Source organism: Protobothrops mucrosquamatus, unplaced genomic scaffold (genome assembly GCF_001527695.2).
Source record: "Protobothrops mucrosquamatus isolate PMUCROS unplaced genomic scaffold, P.Mucros_1.0 scaffold1888, whole genome shotgun sequence".
In the NCBI taxonomy this organism is placed as follows: domain Eukaryota; kingdom Metazoa; phylum Chordata; class Lepidosauria; order Squamata; family Viperidae; genus Protobothrops; species Protobothrops mucrosquamatus.
Window position 1 is genome coordinate 68,014 of NW_015388014.1, and position 22,872 is coordinate 90,885.

A 22,872-nucleotide genomic window follows, 5' to 3' on the forward strand; every position below is an offset into this window, starting at 1 on the left:
TGATTACATGACCATGAGGATGCCGTGATGGTCTTAAGCACTAGGATTGTTGTCACTTTTTTTCAGAGCCTCTGTGACTTCAAAAGGTTGCCAAAAGAATGGTTGTAATTTAAGGACTACCTGTACTACCATTTCTCAAGATTACTTGATGGGATTTTAATATTGTATTATTTTTCTACATAGACTGCCTTCATTTGGAGGATCCAGAGATCATCTTGGGGGACTCTTGGGGTGCCTAGGACCATACTTTAAACTGCAGGCATGTCAAACTCACGATGTCACGTGATGTCGCACGAGATATCGTGACATTTTCCCCATTGCCAGCAGTGGGGTGGGCGCGGTTTTGGCGTGACGCATCCGGCCCATAGACAGGCAGTTTGACATGCTTGTTTTAAAGCAGGGGTAGTCAACCTTGGCTCTTTTATGACTCGTGGACTTCAATTCCCAGAATTCCTGAGCCAGCTAAGCTGGCTCAGGAATTCTGGGAGTTGAAGTCCACGAGTCATAAAAGAGCCAAGGTTGACTACCCCTGCTTTAAAGAAATGCTATACATTGCATGTCCTACTTTATTTTCACCTCCTGGTTAAGAATCTCATTTTAATATTATGACTCCTTGCATAAGCATCACAGTGTTTTAATATTATTGCATCATGTTATTGATGCTTGCCTTTAGATATTCTTTTAATACCTCATAGGTTTTATTGCCACAATCGAAATTATTGTAGTTCTTATATTGTTACTTTTTATTGTAGTTCTTATATTGTTACTTTTTATTGATATGCCCAAAATAAAGATAAGTTATTTATGCAGCTCAGGCTCAGAAATTTAATGAATCAAGGCGATGTGAGACCAACCCTATTTAAATATAGGCTTCTGTGTTTAATGTTTTGACGTCAGGCCAGTTTACGATGCCACTAATAACCGGGCGGTGATGATAATTCTTATTGTTGTGCTTGTGTGGCTGTTCTACTCCAAAGCCAGCACTTGTGACAAGCGGTCGACGTGGGGGCGGGAAAAGAATGCCAAAACAGCCAATCGGCGACCGAGAAAACCCTCCCTTATGTCCCAAGCCTCCAAGGGAAACTCCCATTGATTGAAATTCCAACTGTCCTCCAATAGGATTCGCTGATATTAATTGGGCTGCCTTGAGCCCACACGGAAGTATGTTCACTTGTGATAGGGCGAAAGGGACAGGTGATGCTTGGAGCCAATAGCGAGAGGGATTGCTCTGGGGTATCAAGATGGCAGCGCGCAGGTCTCTGAGGAAAGGAAAAGGGGCTGGGATGGAGTGAGCCCCGGACCTTTTGGCCTCGGTTGGAGAAGAGATCGGGACCCGCCGGTCGAGGTCGGGCATTGTATCCTGCGCCCATTCGCCGCTCCCGCTGTGGAGAAGAAGCGCTATGAGGTGACGGGAAGATGGCGAGCGACGGGGGGAAGAAGCAGTTTTGGAAGCGGAATGTGTCTCGGGTGCCGGGCAGGTAAGCAGGCGAAAAGTTGCGGGGTGGCTAAGCGGCGCGTGTAAAGTGGCCGGGCTCTACGGGCTGAAAAAGTACGTTTCATTTGGAGCAGAAGCGCGATGGTGTCGCCTCTACCTTTTCTGCCTTCCCGTTTCACGAGGCGTTCGGTTCCGCAGGATACGAAGCGATGGCTTTGGAAACGGATGGTTGTGGGGGTTGGCAGAAGTCGGGGCGAGGGCGGCGGCGGCTGTTCTTCTGGCCCTGGCCCCTACTATGGTGCTGAGTTTGCTCGAAGTACTTTGCCGATGTTTCGCCGCGAGAAACTAGGACCTGGGAGGGCGATAGAAGCAGCCGCTAGCAGAGGTGACACTTTATGATCTTCCTGGGCTGAACCGCCGCCTTTAAGTCAGAGTAAAGTATCACTTAAATAACGTTTAACGCACCCATTCGGAGGCAAGGCATCTCTCAGTCTCAGTGCTTGGAGTTGTTATCCTTTTCTGCTGATAGATATGACAGTTGTAGTGTCCTGGGGATGTGGTCCCTTTTGTGTCCTTCTGACAAGCAGGGTCAATGGGAAGCCAGAATCACTTAACAGTTGTGTTACTAACAACACAGCCTTTCAAGTTTCTGGGTTCTATAAACTCTCAGGACTTGAAATGGACAGCTAACATTAGAACCATCATTAAAAAGGCACAACAAAGAATGTTCTTCCTGCGTCAACTCAGGAAGCTCAGATTGTTCAAGGATCTGCTGATAACGGTTCTACAGAGGAATTACTGAGTCTGTAATTTGTAGCTCAATAGTGGTCTGGTTTGGCAACGCAAGTAAACAGACTTCAATGGATGGTTAGGACTGCAGAAAAAACAATTGCTACCATCCTGCCTTCCATTGAGGACCTGTATACTGCACGGGCCAGAAAGAGGGCTGAAAAAATATCTACAGACCCCTCGCATCCTGGACATAAACTGTTTCAACTTCTCCTCTCAAGAAGCTGTTATTATAATAATAATAATAATGATGATAATAATAATAATAATAATAATAATAATAATAATAATAATAATAATAATAATAATAATAATAATAATAATAGAGTTGGAAGGGACCTTGGAGGTCTACTAGTCCAACCCCCTGATCAGGCAGGAAACCCTATACAATTGCATGCTAAAACAACTAGACACAAAGATAGTTTCTTCACCCATGCCATCATCATCATCATCATGCCATTATTGGAAGGAGATCTAGGCCAGTATTAATGGATGAAATATTAAATCCATCAAAGAGCTTTTTCAAATCACTGGTGGTGATTGTATAGACCTACGTCTTACAGTTTTCAAACCTGTAAACATAGGTTGCTGTTAAGAAATTAATGTGTATGCACAAGTGTTTCATAATTATGCACATATCTCAATAAAATAATCATACAATCTAATACATATATATTCAACCTTGTCACAGTAGTTGGTATTGCATAACCAATTGCTCTCAGGAAAACATTCTAGGAGTTAAATCTTTGATGGAAAGAGATTTTGGTTGAATAAAGTATTTTTTCATATTAATTACAGTTAATATTTTGAGAGGCATAAGCTTTGTTCAAAATATAAATTTGGAATAGTAGCAGTTCATTGGATTACTATAAATCTGGATGATTTGCTTCACATGGTTCTTTATTTTGGATAGGAAGAATGTTATGTCAGGTAGAATATAAATTTTATTATGACAAATTGATTGACAGGATGAAGAATGGATTTGGATGTGGAAGATAAAAGTTGAACCTTGATTTTAGTGTGATATTTTCCAGACTAGTTGAATGTCCTTCATTAAATGTCCTCCATTAAATGATGATAATATCTGCCAGAATAACTTCAGCAACTTTATTGTGCCTGAAAACATTTTAATAAATATGAGGTTCATCTGTAACAACAAAACCTCTTTTGCCTACTTTAGTATACTATAAATAAAAGCTTTGTTAACTATTTCTGACATCAAAAAAGTAAATAGATTATTGTTCCATTAACGAGTACAGCATATCCCTTCCTGTAATGTATACAGGCCATTGATTCTAGCCAATGGAGTGGATTGTAAAGTATTTATTCACATATGGAAATGATTGTTTTCCTTCAAATTTCCTTTTCATCTGTGTTCACTTTCCATTTTCACATAATTCTTAAGAATTCCAAACAATGTATTTTCAAAAGCAAGAAGAGCCCCTTCTATTAAATCTTGCCATTGTGACTCTGGGCAGCTAACGGTTCATAAAAACAATAACAAAATATGCATGAGAAAACAATATCTGTGTCAATAAATTATATACATTTACCTACGGGCTACTGCAAATAATACAAGAATGATATTAAAGAATGACATTTCATGGGCTTAGATTAACTTTCTGACTCCCATGACAAGTAATACAACTAGATTTTTAAGGCTTTCCAAAGGTTGTGGCCAGCCTAATGTTAGCCTTTTGTGTGTATTAGTATCCTGTAGTGTAGTTATAAAAATCAGCCTGTATCGCTTTTAGATGGTCTTTTTAACCAAGTCAACAATTTCGCCAGTAGATTTTGTTCCTCCATTAAGAACTGGATGGTGATAAGTGCTTCCATGGAAGGTGAGATAGTCAAGTAGTTTTTGTTCCTCTCCTCCTCGTCTTTTCAGTAAGTATCCAGGAGTTCGATTCTCACCGCCTCAAGGTTGACTCAGCCTTCCATCCTTCTGAGGTCAGTAAAATGAGGATCTAGATTGTTGTGGGCAATATGCTGATTCTGTAAACCACTTAGAGCTGTAAAGCACTGTGAAGTGGTACACAAGTCTAAGTGTTATTGCTACTTCTACCAGATCTGGAATGCAGAAAACTGTTCATTAGATACAGTAGCAGCATAGGGTTATTGGATGCCTGAATTCTTTGTTGCCATTTAGTATTGTCCCAATTTCTGCACTCATAGTAGTCAGGCTCAAAATTCCAAAGTTGCTGCTTTGTCAGTCTGTAAGGAAGGAAGCAGTTGTGTCATGTTTCCAACTCTTTGTTTTCATCTTGGAGTTGGGAATGAGATTGAGATTACTGTAAAGCTCCAGTAATGACCTTTAAGCATCTCCATATTTTGTAAGTTGTTAGGATCCTTTCATGTATGCTGTGATGGATATAATTATGAACTCTGTATTATGAAACCTTCTATAGAAAGTAATTATTGAATATGCCCCATTCACATTTTGTGGACTTACTTCCAAGTATTAGAAGCTTGCTGTAATTGAATTGAATGTTATTTCTTTATTTTTCTTTTTAGTATTCAACATGTGTATGGAGCTCAGCATCCTCCTTTTGATCCACTGTTACATGGAAAGTAAGTTTTTTTTTCTTTTGTGGCTGAGGGACTTTATTTTTGTGAATATCTTACTGCCTTATCTTAAACTTGAAAAATGCTTTAGTCGAATTCCTATTCTGCCTCTCTCTGGCATAAGTGGCTTCATAAATACAAGAATACATTTTGGCTAAGTTAGCATATTGAATGAATATTTAATGACATGCCATAAAGAAATAAGTAATCATTTCTCGTTAAAAACTTAGAGATACAAATAGCCTGATCAACTGAGTCATATTAACATTTTCAGTTAAAATGTTTAAACACAAAGTAACTTCATCATAATGTTTATAAATGACATTTACTTTTTGTTATTATACTATAGCTTAAAAGGAACTACAACATGCAGTTTTAACAGTGTATTTTTTCCTTCCCTTTATATAAACTGGTGGAATTAATGGATTATTGCATTATCAATTTACTATTAAAATTATAACTGTAACCTTTAACTGGGTGAAACAGTGCATTATAGGGCAAAGGTTTTTTTTTTTAAATCAAGGTACTTCATATGGGCTAACTTACAGAATGCACCCAAAATCCAGGATTGATGACTAATGGAACTGAAATTTGTCAAATTTTATAAAACATTTTTATGACATAAAAATTATGTCATATGAAACAATTTACAACATAATACAAAATCTCATAAAATATTTCCTGTGCTGTTGTTTGACTATGCTATATAGCTCAACATGTGCTATTTTAAAGGCAGATACATCTCTGAATATAACTCTCCAGTGAAGACAGTGCATTAGAAGCTCTGTTATTGTTGAAAGCATTGACGAATCTGGCAAGAAAATATCTGAAAGGATGCCCAATAAGTTATGGATTGTCTAGTTTAAGACTCTGCTCTGTTGTTTGCAAACAAGCCAGAATCTTAACCTAGCAATACATTCTGAATTGTTGTTTGCTTCTACTTTTTGGGTTGTGAAATTGTAACTAGGTTCCTATTGTCATGCGTTCTCAGTTTCATTTGATTGCATAAAGAGAACAGAAAACAGAAATGAACAGGTTTTATGCACCAGCATGTGACTTATTCACCATAAAAACTTAGCCAAGAATCCTGGATTGTAGTTGTATGTAAATACTGCTTTCTTTATGTAAAATAAAAGCTTTGTGATTTGCTTTACTGATACTAATGCGCTATACTTTGCTTATTTCCAGGGCAGTAAATCCTACTTTTTAACAAACAGTAATTTGATGTTATATACGAACTATAATCTGGTTCACATTTTTTTTTTGCTGCAGTGGTTTCGTTTTCTTACTCTGAGAAATTGGGAGAGCATGTAGATCATTGTCTTGTTCTTTTTCATCACAGTAAATGTTATGTGATAATTTGGAAATATGCAAGCCATAGGATCAAGGTCATAGGTACTTGGAATGGCAATCTTATAGGTTTACATTGCTCTGTACGAGGGTTGCACATTCATTCATTGACCTTACCCTTTCTGAAGAGAAGCTGATCTGTTTTCTTCTAGTGAATATACTGTAGGCATCAGAATACACTCTACTGCAGACATGTCAAACACAAGGCCCGGGGGCCGGATGCGGCCCGCGAAGTGATTTCATGTGGCCCGCGAAGCCATCCTGGAAACAGTGAGGGAACGGCCCCCACTGCCTTGGCCCTGGCCCAGGCCGGACGGGAGCCAATGTACAATTTTGTGGTAGCCATCTATGCTGAAACGCATTCTTAGCTCCACAAGGCCGTCTGGAAACAGCGAGGAACCAGCCCCTGCCACATCAGCCCTGCCCCCTGGGTGCATGCTGGGGAGGTGTCACCCTTTGTGAGGAATGAAGAAGTGCACCGTTGCCTGGAAGTGACCAGCAAATATATTTGACCTCTGCTGTCCAGGGCTCCTGGCAGCCTACACCACCATCCAGCTCCCTCCCCGGCGTGGCCTGAGAGGAACAGTGGACCATGCCTTGACACTTGTCCTGGTCCCACTTCCTTCTGCCAGAGACTCTCAGATCTGTCCCACTCCTGCTCAGGCCCATACAGGCACCCTTGACGCAAATGATGTAGAGCTGGCCATGCCTATCCAGTAAGTCGCACCCACCCTGGCCACACCCACCCGGTCCTCCAAGGGCAGCCGCAATGCTGATGCGGCCCTGAATGAAATTGAGTTTGACACCCCAGCTCTACTGATATGATCAGTCTTCTAAGACATCATGTCAGGATGAGTAATAATGAATAGAGTTCAATCTAATTCATAGATCAGAAAAATAAACAAAGGATCCTTGCTATAATATCAGAGAGAAACCATAGGCTCCTAGTCATTCAGCTATCTCAGTTATAATAGATTTTTCAATAATGCTTGCAGTTCCAAGGAATATTTTGTAGACTCTCAAGAGTGGCAACTCGTAGTTTGTGGCTGTTTCTTCAATACTGATAGTAAAAGTTTATAAAACAAAATAAATGTTAATTGCTCTTTAAAGTGTCTACTGAAGTTTTAGATTTATTTTATTATGCTGATGTCTGTTTGGATGCCTTATCTTGTTTAAGTTTCTCTTCATATAACCCATAGTTTTCTTTCTCATGTAACCAATGCTATTCCCACAATACTGGTGTTGCATGGTTAGACAAGGTCCCGGTTAGCATGTGGATAACCAAGAACCACTTAGAAATTCAGCAGATGAAAATACATATACTGTATTTACAATTACACTAAGTCAAGGTTAAACTCCCTTTTACAACCCTGTAATCCCTTAATTTGGGTAGAATCAGCTTGACTGGATGGAGCTGAACGTTTACTGGCTGGATGCCCTTTTTGACACCACATGGAGTTTGCAGCAGATGTTTTATTTGTGACTTAGGAGAGAAACCTTTGCTGCTACCTATAATTGAACTCTCAACCTTCTGAGTGGGAGACAAGTGTCTTCAGTAGTAGGCCACCTCGAGGCTCAACACTAAGTCAATATTGATTACCTAAAAATAAAGTAATAAACCAATAATATATTGAAAATTAAAAATTGTAGATTACTTCCCTGAGATCTACACATTTCTAAAATAGATGCCTGAGCAAATATTAAGGGGGGGGAATTGTTGCATGATGCCTTTAATATGTATAATAACATGGTTAAGGTATGTTATAACCATAATCATTACAGATATTTGTGGAATTGCTTAATGTCTCTTTCTTGCATAACGTTTCTGTGTTAACCCATTTGAGATAACTTGATTCAAAAATTGTTGCCCTATGATACATTGTTTCACTTGTTTAAAAGTTCATGACAGTGTGAATTTTAGTAGTATATAGATTGTACTAACTCTGAGCATATACAGTATATAGTATTTTATGCATGTAAATTATAATATGTCAAATGCTTTTTAAAAAAACAAACTCAGTCTTCTGATGTAACTTTTTCATATTGTGATTTTTAATCTACATCTCATGTCTGTGAAGTCCAACATTATACTGGAACAATCTAAGTCTGTAATATAACAGATTGACACTCTTTGCGATATTTTCAAGTGGCATGACAGAGAAGTTTAGGTTGCACCATGCTTATTCACAGTGAATATAAGCAAAATATATGAAGACCATGTGTTCTTGAGGAAGATGTTATGCTGCAAAATGTTAACACCTATACAGAATTATTACTTATAATTGTTAATTGAGATTTGTCTCTCTTTTTTCTCTTTGGCTTGTTTTATTTTAATAGCTACAGTTGAGTAAATGAAACAACATGGAAATTCTGGACAGCTATTTTATCCAGAATGGTATAGGGTCTCCTGCTTGTGCAAAGGGGTTGGATTCCAACTCTGTTATTCTGTTATTCTCAAAATGACATCCTAATCTGCTTGCTTTTTCATCAGATATATATCACTTTAGTCAGACTGAATTTTTCGTTAATTAAATTTTATAGTAATGCAAGTATTAGTAAAAGCTGCTTTTTTGTTTGTTTTTTTAAACAGTTTAAAACAAGGAACTAAGCCTCCTACAACCCCAGTAAAAACAAAGAAAGTCAGCACATTTCAAGAATTTGAAAGCAACACAAGTGATGCCTGGGATGTAGGAGAAGATGATGATGAACTTTTAGCAATGGCTACAGAAAGCCTCAACACTGATGTAGTCATGGAAACGGCTAACAGAGTAATTCAGAATCACAGCAAATTACAAGAGCAGCACAAATTGCAGGAGGAACAGATAGAAAGGGAACAGCCACAGAAAAATTCAGAATTGCCTTCTGCTGCATGTGGTGACAACAGACTGATTAAATCTGTCAGTGAAACAAACGCATCAAGTTCTGCAGGTATATTACACTTAACAAACTCAATGGCTACCCTTTGTTTCCCTGGCTGAATCCAACAGTTGTTCCTGAGCACCGATTGAAAGGTCATGCTGATTTTCCAAAAATGAAGTTGGAAAATGGCTAATAGCTCAATTCTGATACTGTGAATTTATTATCCCAACGTACGTGGAATTAATCCCTCTTAGTTCTCCAGAAACATTTCTCTGGTAGGAAAAGTGGGAAAAATCTACTCTTACTGTTTTCAGTAGGAGAAAATTGTGAAACAATAGGTTTCTAGCAATTATATAAAATAGCAGTGCTGTACTTTTATTTTTATAAGTAAAATACTTCCTTTCTTCAAAAGGAAATTTCAATATGGTACTCCTTAGTTTTCCCATCTGCTTCTTGACAAACATGAGGTTGATGGCAGGATAGATCTATTCTTATACCTGGTTTGGTGGTAAGGGGATAAATACTGCTATTTGTAGCCAAAGGTTTATTGAAGATACATAGTAATACTGTATACATATTTTAAAAATATCTTTTCTTTCCCCCATTTCAGATTTAGTCAACTTTATGCCTTTTCCCCCGTTATATTTTATAGATGACACTAATGCAAATACTTCTGTGCCAAGATCTCAGTCTCTTCCGCAAGCCTCTACATGTGCACTTACTGGTGGAGTTGCCGATAATTCCTCTGGTATTCATATATTACCTGAAAGAGAAGCATTGCGATTAGATAAATTCAAACAGCTTCTTGCTGGCCCAAATACAAACCTTGGTAAGTATTCATAAACATTAAACAGCACATTAGATTAAGGTCTCTGATAGTTGTGAGAAAAGAGTAGGTGTTTCTCCTTAAAATATGGAATTTGCTCTTTTCTAAAATGCATATTGGAACTCTTTTACTGCATTATACTCTTTTTAATTCTTTTGGTTTAATGAAAAGACAGGTGGTCTATTTCAGTACCTCTTCCAAGGATTTTAACTGTAAGTCTACTGTTGAGCTTTTGTTGTTAGATCATGTCAATATTAGAGTAACATTGCAGTTTTAAGGCTATCTGGGTGAAATTTCCTCTAAAATGGCTTGGGAAAGAATAAAAACAATCAGTATTACAGGGATAGGAGAAAGATTTTAACTGCATCCCCAGAGATCTCATCTCTAGGAAGATTATACTCTTCCCAGACCTTCAAGCAATTGTTTGGTAGCCAAAAGGAATGCAATTTCTTCTTGCTACAGTAAAGTGTGTCTGTTATTTAAACTGACACAAGAAAATTAGAAAGCCAGAATTTTGCAGGCATCCACTTGCATAATTTTACTTACAAAGAGCTTCCCTCTTTTTAATCTCTGCATAGGGAGATGTTGAATTTTTTTATCCACATGGATGGAAAATGGGTCTACATTTATATGTACCGTGGTCTATTTTTCTCTGGAGATTTTCTTTAATTACCATAGGATCTGAAGTAGTAGATTTCATGAGCATTGATTCTGTGAGCATATAAATTATACTTTAGACTTTTATTAGATAAAGAGTTTCCCAGCTATTGGGCTGCTCTGAGTATATTCCTGATTAACTATAGTTAAATGGTATGTTGGTGATGGTGATAATGACAAAGAAGAAGAAGAAGAGGAGGCAGCAAAAAAGTGTTCCTTGCAGGAGGTTTTTTTTTCATTCACCATGGAAAAATGAAAGTTTTATGATCTTATCTATATGTTTCATAATAAAGGCCAAAACCTTTTTCACATATCTACATGCAAAAAATATACATATTGCTTTTTAGTAAACAGGAACAGGAACAAATTTCAGCTTTGTAGACATGTCAGTTTTAGGAAACCTTTTACGTGTTTTCTGTATAAATGTGGAGGGGAGGAACTGTCATAATTATCACATAAATTGATAAACTTTCTTGATAATACAAGAAAGATACCTATCAGTTGATATATCAGCCTATATGTTATGGACTTGCTTGGGATACTGCTCTTTTTCGTAAAGAATTTGAAAATACTTGCATCATGTTTTTTATAGAAACTAATAGAATAGAAGTGTAATGTGGCAGATTAACATTTCATTATATTTTTGGGTTGCTGCCTTTGCTAATTGTTCAGTTGTAGTGGCCTAACTTTTTACTTTTGCTGTTGTTCTTATTATAAAATTCTGATGAAAGTACTTTTTGAAACTATTTGAATTAAATAAAATATCTCATTCTGCGCCATTTTTCTTTTGTAACAAGCCATTTCTTTGTCCTTTCACCTTTGATCCCTCTCCAGGCTAGACAGTTTGTCCGTTGATAACAACCAGCCATTGATGTTCACTATATTCTCAAGTTAAACACACAACATCAAAACATTTTGCACATATTTCAACTTTTGCAGCTGCTATGTTCTGCTACTTAGTCCTTCTGAGCTCACTCTTTTAACTCTTTTTAGTATATATGTCACATTAATTAACAAATCCAGATGTTAAAGAAAATTCAGAGATGTGGAGGGTTAGGACAGCATATAAATATTGTGGAAAAAAGTAATATAATCTAGAAGCAAGAACTTATTTAGATAGCTATTGGAATTTGGGGAAAAATTGTAAAAGAAAACTGAATTCAATATTATGGTAGAATGCTAGATGAGACTGAGAAGTATGTCTGGGTTTGATATTTCTGTACATTATATTGGAGCCTTAATTTACATCTGTAAACTTTAGTGGCAGTGGAAAATATCCCACCTCTGTGTTCTCTATGAAACATGGTAGCATGGTAAGTTATATCTGTTTTTTAAATATTATTTTTTATGTTAATAGCACAACACAGAGAGAAAATAATCTAGACTGTAACTCAGTTTGCAGTGCTTTACTGAAGAGAAGAAATTAGCCTTTTTGAAAAATAGCAATAACAAAGTTCACCTACCCTCATAAGAAAGTGATATGGGATATTTGAAAGGCCGTGTCTCCTGTGGGATGACTGAGAAGGATGAATGAGAGAACCATACATGTGTAAGAGAAGAAAGAACATGTATGTATATGTGTGCATGAGGAAGCAAGGGGCAATAGAGGCAAGCAAGGCAGCAAGATATCTTTCCATATGTGAAATTGTTCTGTATCTTATTTCTTATTAGTAGAGAAGCAGATGTTTCAACTGGCCATGCACTCAGATGGCAAATTTAAAGCATACCAGCAGTATGATTTCATCTCTCTCTCTCATTAAGATCAAATTATTACACATAAACAAAAGTGAATCTTGAGGTCTGAAAATGTTGAAAATGTTGAAATATGATGACACCTGGAAACTAATAATAATCTATTGCCAGACGTGGCTGGGTTGCAGATTTAGTTTTTATCATTTAGTCCAGTGATGGCGAACCTTTTAGAGACCGAGTGCCCAAACTGCAACCCCGAACCCACTTATGCATTGTCGGGTGCCGGGTGGGTGTGGCCCATTGGCTGGATGTGGCCCATTGGGTGGGTGTGGCCCATTGGGTGGGCGTGGCTGCTGTGGTAACAGCAGACTGGGTGGGACTAAAAAGTGCAATCAATTAATTCCAACTTTGCAAGATCTTTTTTTTTCCCGCGAGAAGTTGAAATTGACTCATTGATTGAACCTTTTTTTTTTTGCACACGGCAGCGGAGGCCTAAAGTGAAAAGGTTTTATAAAACCCAGCTGAAGGCCTAGGACTGGGGCGATGGCGCGCATGCCCACAGAGAGGGCTCTGAGTGCCGCCTCTGGCCCCCATGCCATAGGTTCGCCACCACTGATTTAGTCTGTTTAACAGTAGGTTTTTTTTAGAACTGTGATGATACTATGTTTTATGAGAATTACAGAATAAGGGGAGCTTGGTCCATCAGTTGAGATCAAGCTAAAGTAATGTTGAGTCCTTCCTTACAATATCTTTTCTAAGTGAAAATAGGTCTGATTGGTCAAAGTAGAGCTTAGATAAGAACGCATAATCATAGCTCCTACTGCTATGCTTTGTCTTTGTAGGATAATGCTAAGAATACTTACAGTATTGTTTCTTATTTCAGAAGTTTGGAGAAAAGATTATGTATGCCTTTCTTGGTGAAAAATGGCCATGAAACTTGGAACGATTTAATTAGTTGCCTGTCCACTTTCATAATAGCTAATCTCAAATGTCCTTTTTCTGCTCTCTGAAGCCAAACACAGCTGCATGGGTAGTCTAGCTTCAGCTTTGTGGGTAAGGTTGGGATGTTCCTCATCACCCTCAGTGGAAGGGAAATTTGGGAGCAAATATTGAATTGTTGCTTAAAACTCTCTGAATAAGTTAACCTTGAAAAAGCAGTAAATATTTATAAATACGACCCCAATTTCCTGAATGGGAAAGAGATTCCATGAAGCACAAAAGCTGTGCAGTTCAGCAATGTACCTACTGTATATTTCAACAATTCTCCTTTCTCCTGGTAGACACTCATATTTCACATTCTCTTAATGGTCTTCTAAACAATCTTATGTTTTCATTCAACGATTAATCTGTGTGGTGCCGTTTTTTGTTTCTTTCACATCTCTATTTCATCTGTTTTACTAGAACATTTTGTACTTCATCTAAATTGGCTTTTTTTTGGTTGAAGATTGCTTTTCAAGAATATAATGTGTTGGGCATGCACCATTTGTCTGATACTTCTTAATTTCTCAATCCATGCGGGAAAAAATAAGTACAGTATTGACATGGATTTTTCAAAATATGTATAACATATTTTGAAAAGCAATTAGTCTGGTTGCCCATAGCAATATCAAGCTATTTATTAGATCAATCTCTATGCTGTTTAACTTCTCAGATACTGTTGGGGGAGCTGCAGTTCCATGAATCTGCATTGTTTTAGAAGAATATTCTAGTTCTTTGGAGTTAAATTAAGATTTTTTTCATAAGAATTTGAAGCTTATAAATCTAGTTTATCATGTCTGTCATTTAATTGTTCATTCAAATCACGTTACAATTTACAGTCTCTCAGTGAAGTAACTGTTTTGTGTCAAAAGATAAATAATGCATGAGCAAAAATTGTGGGTTCCCTTAAAATTATGCAGCCAGAAATATTACGCTTAAAGGGAAATAATGGAAGAATGCTTTTCTGTTTAGAGCAAAATATTGAGTGTATTTAGTTGCTTGGTTTCCAGCAGGCCTCCGGGCCAGCAATGACTCCTATTTGAAGCTGAGTCTAATTTTTTATAACAGCAGAGGACCAAATCTCCATGGTAAAAGTGTAGTTCATTGGTATTTATTTCATTGTAATTGTATTGTGTTAACTAAAAGTTGCTGAATTGAAACAGCACATAATGAATGTATCCAGCTCAGGCTGGAGAAATATTACAGATAGGTAAATTATGTCTGTTTTAATTGAATGTAAATGCTAATGATTTACAAGAGGTTACAGATATGCATACATTTTATATCCTGTCTTGGGTATTTTTTAGAATTTAGCAATATGCTTAAGTTGTTCGACTGGAGCTCTCGATACTGAAGTATTTCCTTCCTAGGAAGAGGAAAAATTCTTGCATCAGAAGAATAATAGTTCATTACTTCAGGAAAGCCTGAGATTATGTTCTTGTTGTAGTATGATTTCTTTAAAAAATCATTAGTTATTGGGATGAAAAATTATTTTGTTTCTCCACATTAATTGGTTAATTATGATTCCATCTTTTAAATAAGGGATTAGGCATTTTAGTGTTTGTTTGTCTTTTGATCTGATGCTTTTTTTTTCTTTCCGGAAAAGTAGTTTTAGTCACTGCCTTAATGGTATAATATATTTCATGCTTTCTGTCTTTTTAGTAGCTGTCTTGCACTTTTCATGTGAAAACTTAAATATGTTTTCTGGAATACTTGGTGTTCTATGAGCTTGGTTGTTTGTTTGCAGACATTTTATTACCCAACTAGATAACGCCATCAATGACAAACAAACAACCAAGCTCAGAGAGCATCAAAGACTCCACATTCAACCCTGACTTGACCTGTATATATATTCTCTTCTATTGAAAACCGCTTTGCCTAAAAAAGTCAAATTAGTTAAATAGATGTGCAAACAATTATATGATCAAATGAGTCTTATTTGGATCATGTTTGCGCTTGTTGCATGATCTAGAATGGAACATGGGAACTATTCTTACTAAAGTTAAAGGCCATATACTATGAAAATACAGTAAAGTCTGTTTGCCAATAAAAGAATAGTATTTAGCCTATTTTAAATTAAGCTATGGTGTCTTATAGTTGCTTACGAAAGAGATATTTTCCTTTTAAGCCTTGCATAAAAAGGAATATATACCAATGCAAAGAACTCAAAGGGAAAATAAATAAAAATCCTCTTTCTTCTTTCCTGCCTACCTACAAAGAATCTTACAAAAATAACTACTGCATTGGATGAGCCAAAACATCTAATGCTGTTCTTCTTGCAATATTTATCCAAAGATTTTGCTTCTCTTGTTGCTGTTTAGCAGCTTGCATTCAATGGCACAGTAATTCTGAATGTTCCTCGAAGCCACTGTTCATATACCAGTAGCACACTCACATTCTCATTGTCTCTCCTTTACATAGGGAGCATCTGTGCATAAGCCTCCGTAGGAGAGACCCTACTAACAATTGTGATTAGGAGATCGTAGCATCCAGCCCGCCCGCCCTTTGAACTGCTGGAACGACAGACATCTCAGGGAGAAAGGAGGGACAGGAGTTGGCTGGGGCACTCTGGGTGTGGATTGTGATTAGGAAACAAGCAGACTTTTAAAAAGCAAATTATGATGTTATTAAGATGAAACACATTGATAGGAACTGCTTCCCTGGGCCCTAAAGGAAGAATTCTTTATTGTAGAATTTCACTCTTGACCTGTATGGCTAGAGCTCATATATTTAATTTCATAAAACGAAGATGGTGACTTGAATGATATTATTTCTGGACATATTTTAAATCAGGCTTTGAGGCAAGTTGAAGTAGTGAAAACATTTTGATCATTTTCATGGATGACCTACACAAAAAATTGGACGGGATCCCCCCCCCCCAAAAATGGAGTTCAGCATATTTATATTTTCTGGACCTGTTAGTGGCTTTCAAAATAATCAACCATGGTATCCTTATGAGACACCTGTGGGATGGGACATTGGGAACACCGTTTTATACACATTCTATATCTTCTCGGGAATTTGGTAGAGTTGGAGGCTGCTATCCAATTCCTAGGCCAGTGATGGCGAACCTTTTAGAGACTGAGTGCCCAAACTGTAACCCCAAACCCATTTATGCATCGTCGAGTGCTGGGTGGGCGTGGCCCACTGGGTAGGCATGGTTGCGGTGGTAACGGCAGACTGGGTGGGACTAAAAAGTTCAATCAATCAATTCCAACTTTGCAAGATCTTTTTTCCCCCCACGAGAAGTTGAAATTGATTGAAACTTTTTTTTTTTTTTTGCACACGGCGGCGGAGGCCTAAAGCGAAAAGGTTTTATAAAACCCAGCTGAAGGCCTAGGACTGGGGCGATGTCGCGCGTGCCCACAGAGAGGGCTCTGAGTGCTGCCTCTGGCACCCGTGCCATAGGTTCGTCACCACTGTCCTAGGCTGTTCTGATATGTCCCATACAAACCACTTGTGGGGATTGGGCTGTTGGTAAATGGGAAACTGGATCCAGAGGCTGAGGTTCTCCACAGGTTTTCATTTATCCTGAAACAGGCATGTTGGCTGGTGAGTTCTGGGAATAGATGTCCACCTATCTTACAGTTGTCAGATTTGAAAAACTCAGATTTAAGGAATTGATATTGACTGGTTATTTACATTCTAAGTAGCTTAGGGCGTTATTACCTAAAAGACCCTCTCTCATATTCCTAATTTGTTCAGCTGTTCAGTTCTGTTAAGAGGCCCTTTCCTTAGCGAAACCCTCTTGATGTTTCCAAAAGGGGAAATTCAGACAGTCTTTGAAGTCTTTAAGCTCACCTTCCAGTACGTTCACACTTTGCAGCAATAGTGTCTGCAGTTACTTATGCTCTTGTCCATTCCTTTGTTTTATTCCCTTCTTATTTGAATCTAGTGAACACTGTGTTAAGTGTTAGATTTCTTGCAGATTGAATGTCAGAGTAGTGTCTTGTTTCTAGCATCTTGTCAATAGAGTTCAATTGCCTTTGTAGCAGTTTCTTTCTAGTCCTTTGATACTGGTTAAAATTCCTGGGTACTTATTAAATGTGACAATTCTAAACAGGAAAAGAGCAGCAGCCAAAGAAAACATCTAATTCTGTGCCTGTCATATCTTTGCTTCTTCTCCCCACTCTACTCCCAATGCCTCTCTGTTTCAAAAAGAAAATAATGTGATGTTGAGGCTTTTGGTTAAAATAATTAGAACATGTTTCTTATGTGCCTGGGTATTTGAACTACAGGTAGTCCTTCTTTAGAGACTGCCTCGTTTAGCGACTGTAGTTATGACAACAATGAACAAGTAACTTTGCAAACAACCCTCACGTTTATGACCTTTTCAGGTTTGTAAAGCAAAGAATAACTAATTTAAAATCATAAACACAGTCATGGTTTCACTTAGTGACTGCTCCACTTAACAACTGAGTTACTGGTTCCAGTTGTGATTGCTAAACAAGGATTATCTGGATTTATCTGCAGGCAGCTAGGAAAAGAGATACAGCTTCCAGTATTTTTCTGGCCATTTCTATATTGCGCAAGTGTCCTTGCTGAAAGGAGAACACTTTTTGAATCTGCATATTCTCTGAGTCCATCATTGAGATTTGTTTCTCTCCATCAATGTTGTTTTTATCCTAAGTCTGCTTAAATGAGTCAGAAATACTTTGTCTTAATACTTTGAAATATAATAGACGTATTTAGTTGCAGACATCCCCATGGAATATGGACAAGGATGGCAGTCAGTTCCTTCAAAGACAACATGTACTCTCTGGTGCTAAATGTAGTGGAAACGACTGTCTGAGTTGGATCCAACCTTTTAAAAAATACTTGTATGGGGTTTCTTTTAATTACAGTTAAAAACAAAAAAATGTAAATACAATTTAAACAGAATGAAATATTTATAATATACAGTAAATCTAATGATTATCTAACAGACCATATCTCCTATTATTAATTTGCCCACAAAGAAAAGACAGAAATCTGTCTTGTTCCCATTTTTAATCATTGCTTGAAACTGTGGACATATACTGAAGTCCAAAATGGCTAAGTTGCAAACATGTTATAGTGGTGTTTTTATATTTTTATATTCTAAGGCAGGTCTAGAACTCACAATCTTCTGCCCTTAATCAGTACACCAAACTGGGTTTATTCAGCCACTATATTTAAATATAAATGTATTACTGCAATGTATTCCAAATGTATTAATCGTGATAAAAAAGAGAGGTAAAAGAAAAATGACCTTCATAAACAAAACAAGTTCACTTGATTTGACCATATTATTTGAAAAGTTTTCTTCCTTGTCTTTTTGAGGAAAAAAATCCCCAAATTCAAATATTGACAAAAATCCACAAATCCACAAATTATTGCTGCAATTCAGATATAAATTCCTTCTCCCAGTGTTGTATGATAATTCTTTTTAAAAATTTAAAAATTCTTTTAAAATTCTCTTTTCCTGAGAAATCTTAAATTCATGGTGTCTTAAAAGATTGCAAATATTGAAGAAAATAAACAAGGGGAACTATCCTTTGTACACAGTGATCTCTCCAGAATCATAATGTTTTAAACATTATTTGCAGTATCCAGTTTACAAAAGGCATTTTTATTTTCCTCTTTATATGATCAAAATAAAGTAATTTCATGTTGGGACATTTAAGCACTTTGTTCTAGAAGTGAGGTAAATAAATAATATCAACTTTATTTAAAAAAGATGTATAAACCAAATTTCTCTCAAAACTCTAATCCTTATATAACTTCAGAAGCAAAGTTAATATTTTAATAACATAGACTAAATGACTATTAAAGTTGAATAAACTGCCAAGAAGTTTGACATCTTTTTCAGAACCAGTCTAATAATCCTGTGAGAAAGCAAATTTGCCCCCAGACAGCTTTAGATGCTAACTTTAAGCCAGGATTTATTCCATAATGTAAGTTTTTCACGGTTAAAAGATAATAATTATATTTGAAACCTAATATTTTTGAATTGTATCTTGTTACTGTTATTGTCTTGAATTGTTAAGTGCAGGCATTGAAATTAATTCCTATGCAACAAAGAATCCAGTCACAGAAATTCTTTGATTTACATTTCAACAACCTTTTAAAGGTAGGCATAGGAACTTGTGTAAGAATCAGAGATAACATATAATTTTATAAGGACATGTTTAAGAAAATTACTTTAACTCCAATGTATTTTCATGCAACTTTCTTCATTAAGTTTGTTCTTTTTCTTTTGGCTGGGCGAGTAGAAGAATTGCGGAAGCTGAGTTGGTCAGGAATTCCAAAACTTGTACGACCAATTACATGGAAGCTCCTGTCAGTAAGTACTACAGGATTTTATGATGATGGTGTTTGTCTGTCATGTATAATTTTGCTTGAATCACAACTATTAATTAGCATTACAAAACAGTGTGACCAAAATAACACTGTTCTTTTTCAGTTTCAGGACTGGATTGCCATTAAAGAATAGAGTAGTAAATAATGATAAGTGATAATTCCCCCCCTTCCATAAATATTCTATGACATTAAACAAAAGTATAGTTTTTTATCTGTCTGTTCATCTGGGTGTTTAATTACAAAATCTTCTATTTCTTGATGTTGATGTTTAGCTAATGTTGTTTCCTTCCCTCTCTGAATATATGTCACTGCTCAAGAGCACATGGATCTGTCTTGCTAAGCAATTTTTTATGTTAGATTTTTAAAATTTCAGATTATACATCTAGAATTTTTTTCCAAAAAAAGGTTGAAATTAATTGTATATGTATGTGTATGTGTATATATGTATGTATATATTTTTTCACAGAAGGAATACATCTTAGGGGAATCGAGCAGGTCTTTTGCTCCAGAAGGGGGTTGGACTAGAAGACCTCCAAGGTCCCTTCCAACTCTATTATTCTATGTTCTATGTTCTAATAAAATCAATATTTTAACCAAAATAAAAGATATATTTAAAGGTGCTGTCTGTGATATTGCAGATATCTGTAATTAATATAAAAGTAATACTGATTTGAAATCTATTGGTCTTACTGAGAATACAATAAATTAACCAATTCATGCACTAATGTACTAGTTAAATAAAAAGAGTTCCAAATACATTTTAAAGGCCTTTAGATTTTCATAGAGATAAAGGAGAGAGCCGATTCTAGAGTTATAGGGCCAGATCACGGAAATCTAGGAGCCGGGAGACCCTGGCTTTAGAACTTACCTAGGGATGAGTATAATGGAGGAGAGAAGTAACATGATATGAAGGTTTGTTCCTTGAGTCACAAGTACCAGAAAAGTGTTCTAAGACAGAGGCCCCTAACCTGTTGGGCACCAAGGACTGGTTCTATGGAAAAAAAATTTGTGTGTGTGTGTGGTTTTGCATGTTGTCTAGCTCCCATGCATGTGCAGATGAAGCTTCATTTGGTTGCACAATTCAGATTCCTAACAGACCATGGACTGGTACCGGTCTGCGGGCTTGGACCCCTATTCTAAGCTGTTTGCATGGGGAACAGTGAGGTACCTTCTGGTATAACAAGCATGAAATAACTTGAAGGATCCACTACAATCCAAATGATACCACTCTAGGCTAAGATCAGGGGATGGCAAGAAATTCAGGAAGACCTTTTAGGACACTAGTGCAGTAATCTAAGGATGAAACTCCATCCTCAAATTCTGTAAATACGCATCAAATGAAAATGTTCAACTCTTGTTGCTGTTGTAAGATTGTAAAGGAAAATAGACCTGGCCTCAGGAATGAGGAGGGAATAAGCAAAAGGGGATTAGCCTGCCTGAGGAAAAAAAAACTCAAAATAATCCCACCTTGATTTTGTTTGGCATAGAGAAATTCTGACATACTTTCAAAATTCTGTTCTTCTGCCTTACAACAATAAAGACCATTCCTAGAATCCTTGTTGTGACTATTCCCTGATTTTACCTACCTCAAAAGGATAGCAAAACTCAATAAACAGGAACAAAGTCAGTTGATCATTAACTGTCAAGACCCTAAGAGGCAGAGGAACCTGGGGCAATCTGGAAATTGCAGAGACAAATGGGGTGGAGGAGAGAAGTGCATGAGGGAATGGGAAGGACAATCAGGTGTTTGTCTTATCTATATTCAGCTTTTTCAGCAAAGGACATCCCAAGTCAAAACAGTAGTGCAACGTATTTAGCCATGTATCTTCATCAAGAATCACAAAAGGCTGATATTGTCAGTGAAACAGTGTTACTGAAGCTTTTACCTATGAATTGGCGTATTCCAGGGAAGGGTAAAAAGGATAAAGGAGGATCCAGCCTTGATCTCTTGTCATAAGGGAAATCTCCTGAAGGTGTAAGTCACTTTGCAAACAAATCAGAAGGTAGACAAGGGTTGAATCAATAAAGAGTTCCATTATTGATGCCCAGGGACAATAACTTGGAAGTAGTGTCTATGGTCATAAATATGAAATGCGGCAGTCAGGTCCTAAAGAGTCAGCCTAGTGTGAGAACTTGGGACTTGATCACCAAAATAACATTTAGAACTTGAGAAAGTGCTACGTCTATTGAATGTCTCAAAATGCTAATTGATATGGATCAAGAAGGCCATTGGAAGACAAATAGAAATCATTGTGAGAAGGCAGGTCTCACAAGAATTTTGGATTTAAAAAAAACAACAGAGATACAGTTCAGTATTGTGATCACAAAGAGGGATCCATGGATCCAGGACAAAGAAGGCCATACTTAAAGGAATCTGGGAAAGTCCCATTGGATAATGCAATTTGAATGTCTCCTGATGTACAGGTGCATTCCTTGTTTGTGACAATAAACAAGGCTACTGTATTTTTTGGAGCCAGAAGAAGAAACTGTACAGTGATTCATGTTTCTGGCTAATGTATGTATTTGTGATTGTAAAAATAAAAGTTGGCTTGATATAGGATATTGAACCTATTGATTCAGAGAGAGAATGCCTGTGTTAATCTTGAAAATAGAGTGAGAGAATACACATCTGGGCTAAGGAAAACATTTATATCCCATGGAGAGTTAAATTTACTCTTACAAATTAAATTGTTTTTAATGTTACTAATAGTATCCTATACATAAATGCAAACTGTTGACAAGAAGTGAAGTCTAGAATTTAATATTTAACCTTACATAAATCCATGCAACAGGATATTAAATGTTAGATTTCATCTAAAGTCATAATGTAAGCTAATGTAGTATAAAAATACCTGGGAAATATTGTATCTTTATGAATGTATGTGCACACTTTTAACAAAATGCTTAGCTGGTGCTGGAAAATAGAAGCTGTGCAGATCTCACTCCTCCAGCTAGTTAATCTGACTTCCAGGGAGGTGTAAAGGATCAGATAATGATTTTTACATTCTGTTGTTTAAATAGAGATTAAATAACAGCTTTTCTGATTTGGCTAAAATGGTAATTGAGCTTCCCTGGACAATTCAGTAGGTAAAAGGAGTGAACTGAATAACCAGGCAGTAGATTCCCACCCCTGTCTTAGTGTAGATCTTAATAGATTGCATCTAACTTTTTCCTGATGGGTTTGAAGTCATCTTTCCTAAAGCTTTGCGCACAGTCACTCATGCCCTCGTCTCCTCCCGCCTGGACTACTGTAATGCCCTCTACATGGGGCTCCCTTTGAGGAGCACCCGGAGGCTTCAACTGGTCCAGAATGCGGCCGCGCGGGCGGTGTTGGGAGGGACTCGTCACTCCCATGTAACACCGCTGCTGCGCGAGCTGCACTGGTTGCCAGTGGCCTTCC

At 37.0% G+C, this 22,872-nt stretch overlaps 1 protein-coding gene across 1 annotated transcript in view; it reads left to right on the plus strand.

The window, feature by feature from the left end:
- Nucleotides 1–1,223: 1,223 nt before the first annotated feature.
- Nucleotides 1,224–22,872, plus strand: part of TBC1D22A (TBC1 domain family member 22A) — a 105,718-nt gene continuing 84,069 nt past the window's right edge. Inside the window, exons 1-5 of the mRNA XM_015823499.1 lie at nt 1,224–1,478; nt 4,739–4,795; nt 8,730–9,067; nt 9,651–9,827; nt 19,385–19,455. Coding sequence (XP_015678985.1) covers nt 1,417–1,478; nt 4,739–4,795; nt 8,730–9,067; nt 9,651–9,827; nt 19,385–19,455 — 705 coding nt within the window. The 5' untranslated portion in view covers nt 1,224–1,416. The remainder of the gene's footprint in view (nt 1,479–4,738; nt 4,796–8,729; nt 9,068–9,650; nt 9,828–19,384; nt 19,456–22,872) is intronic.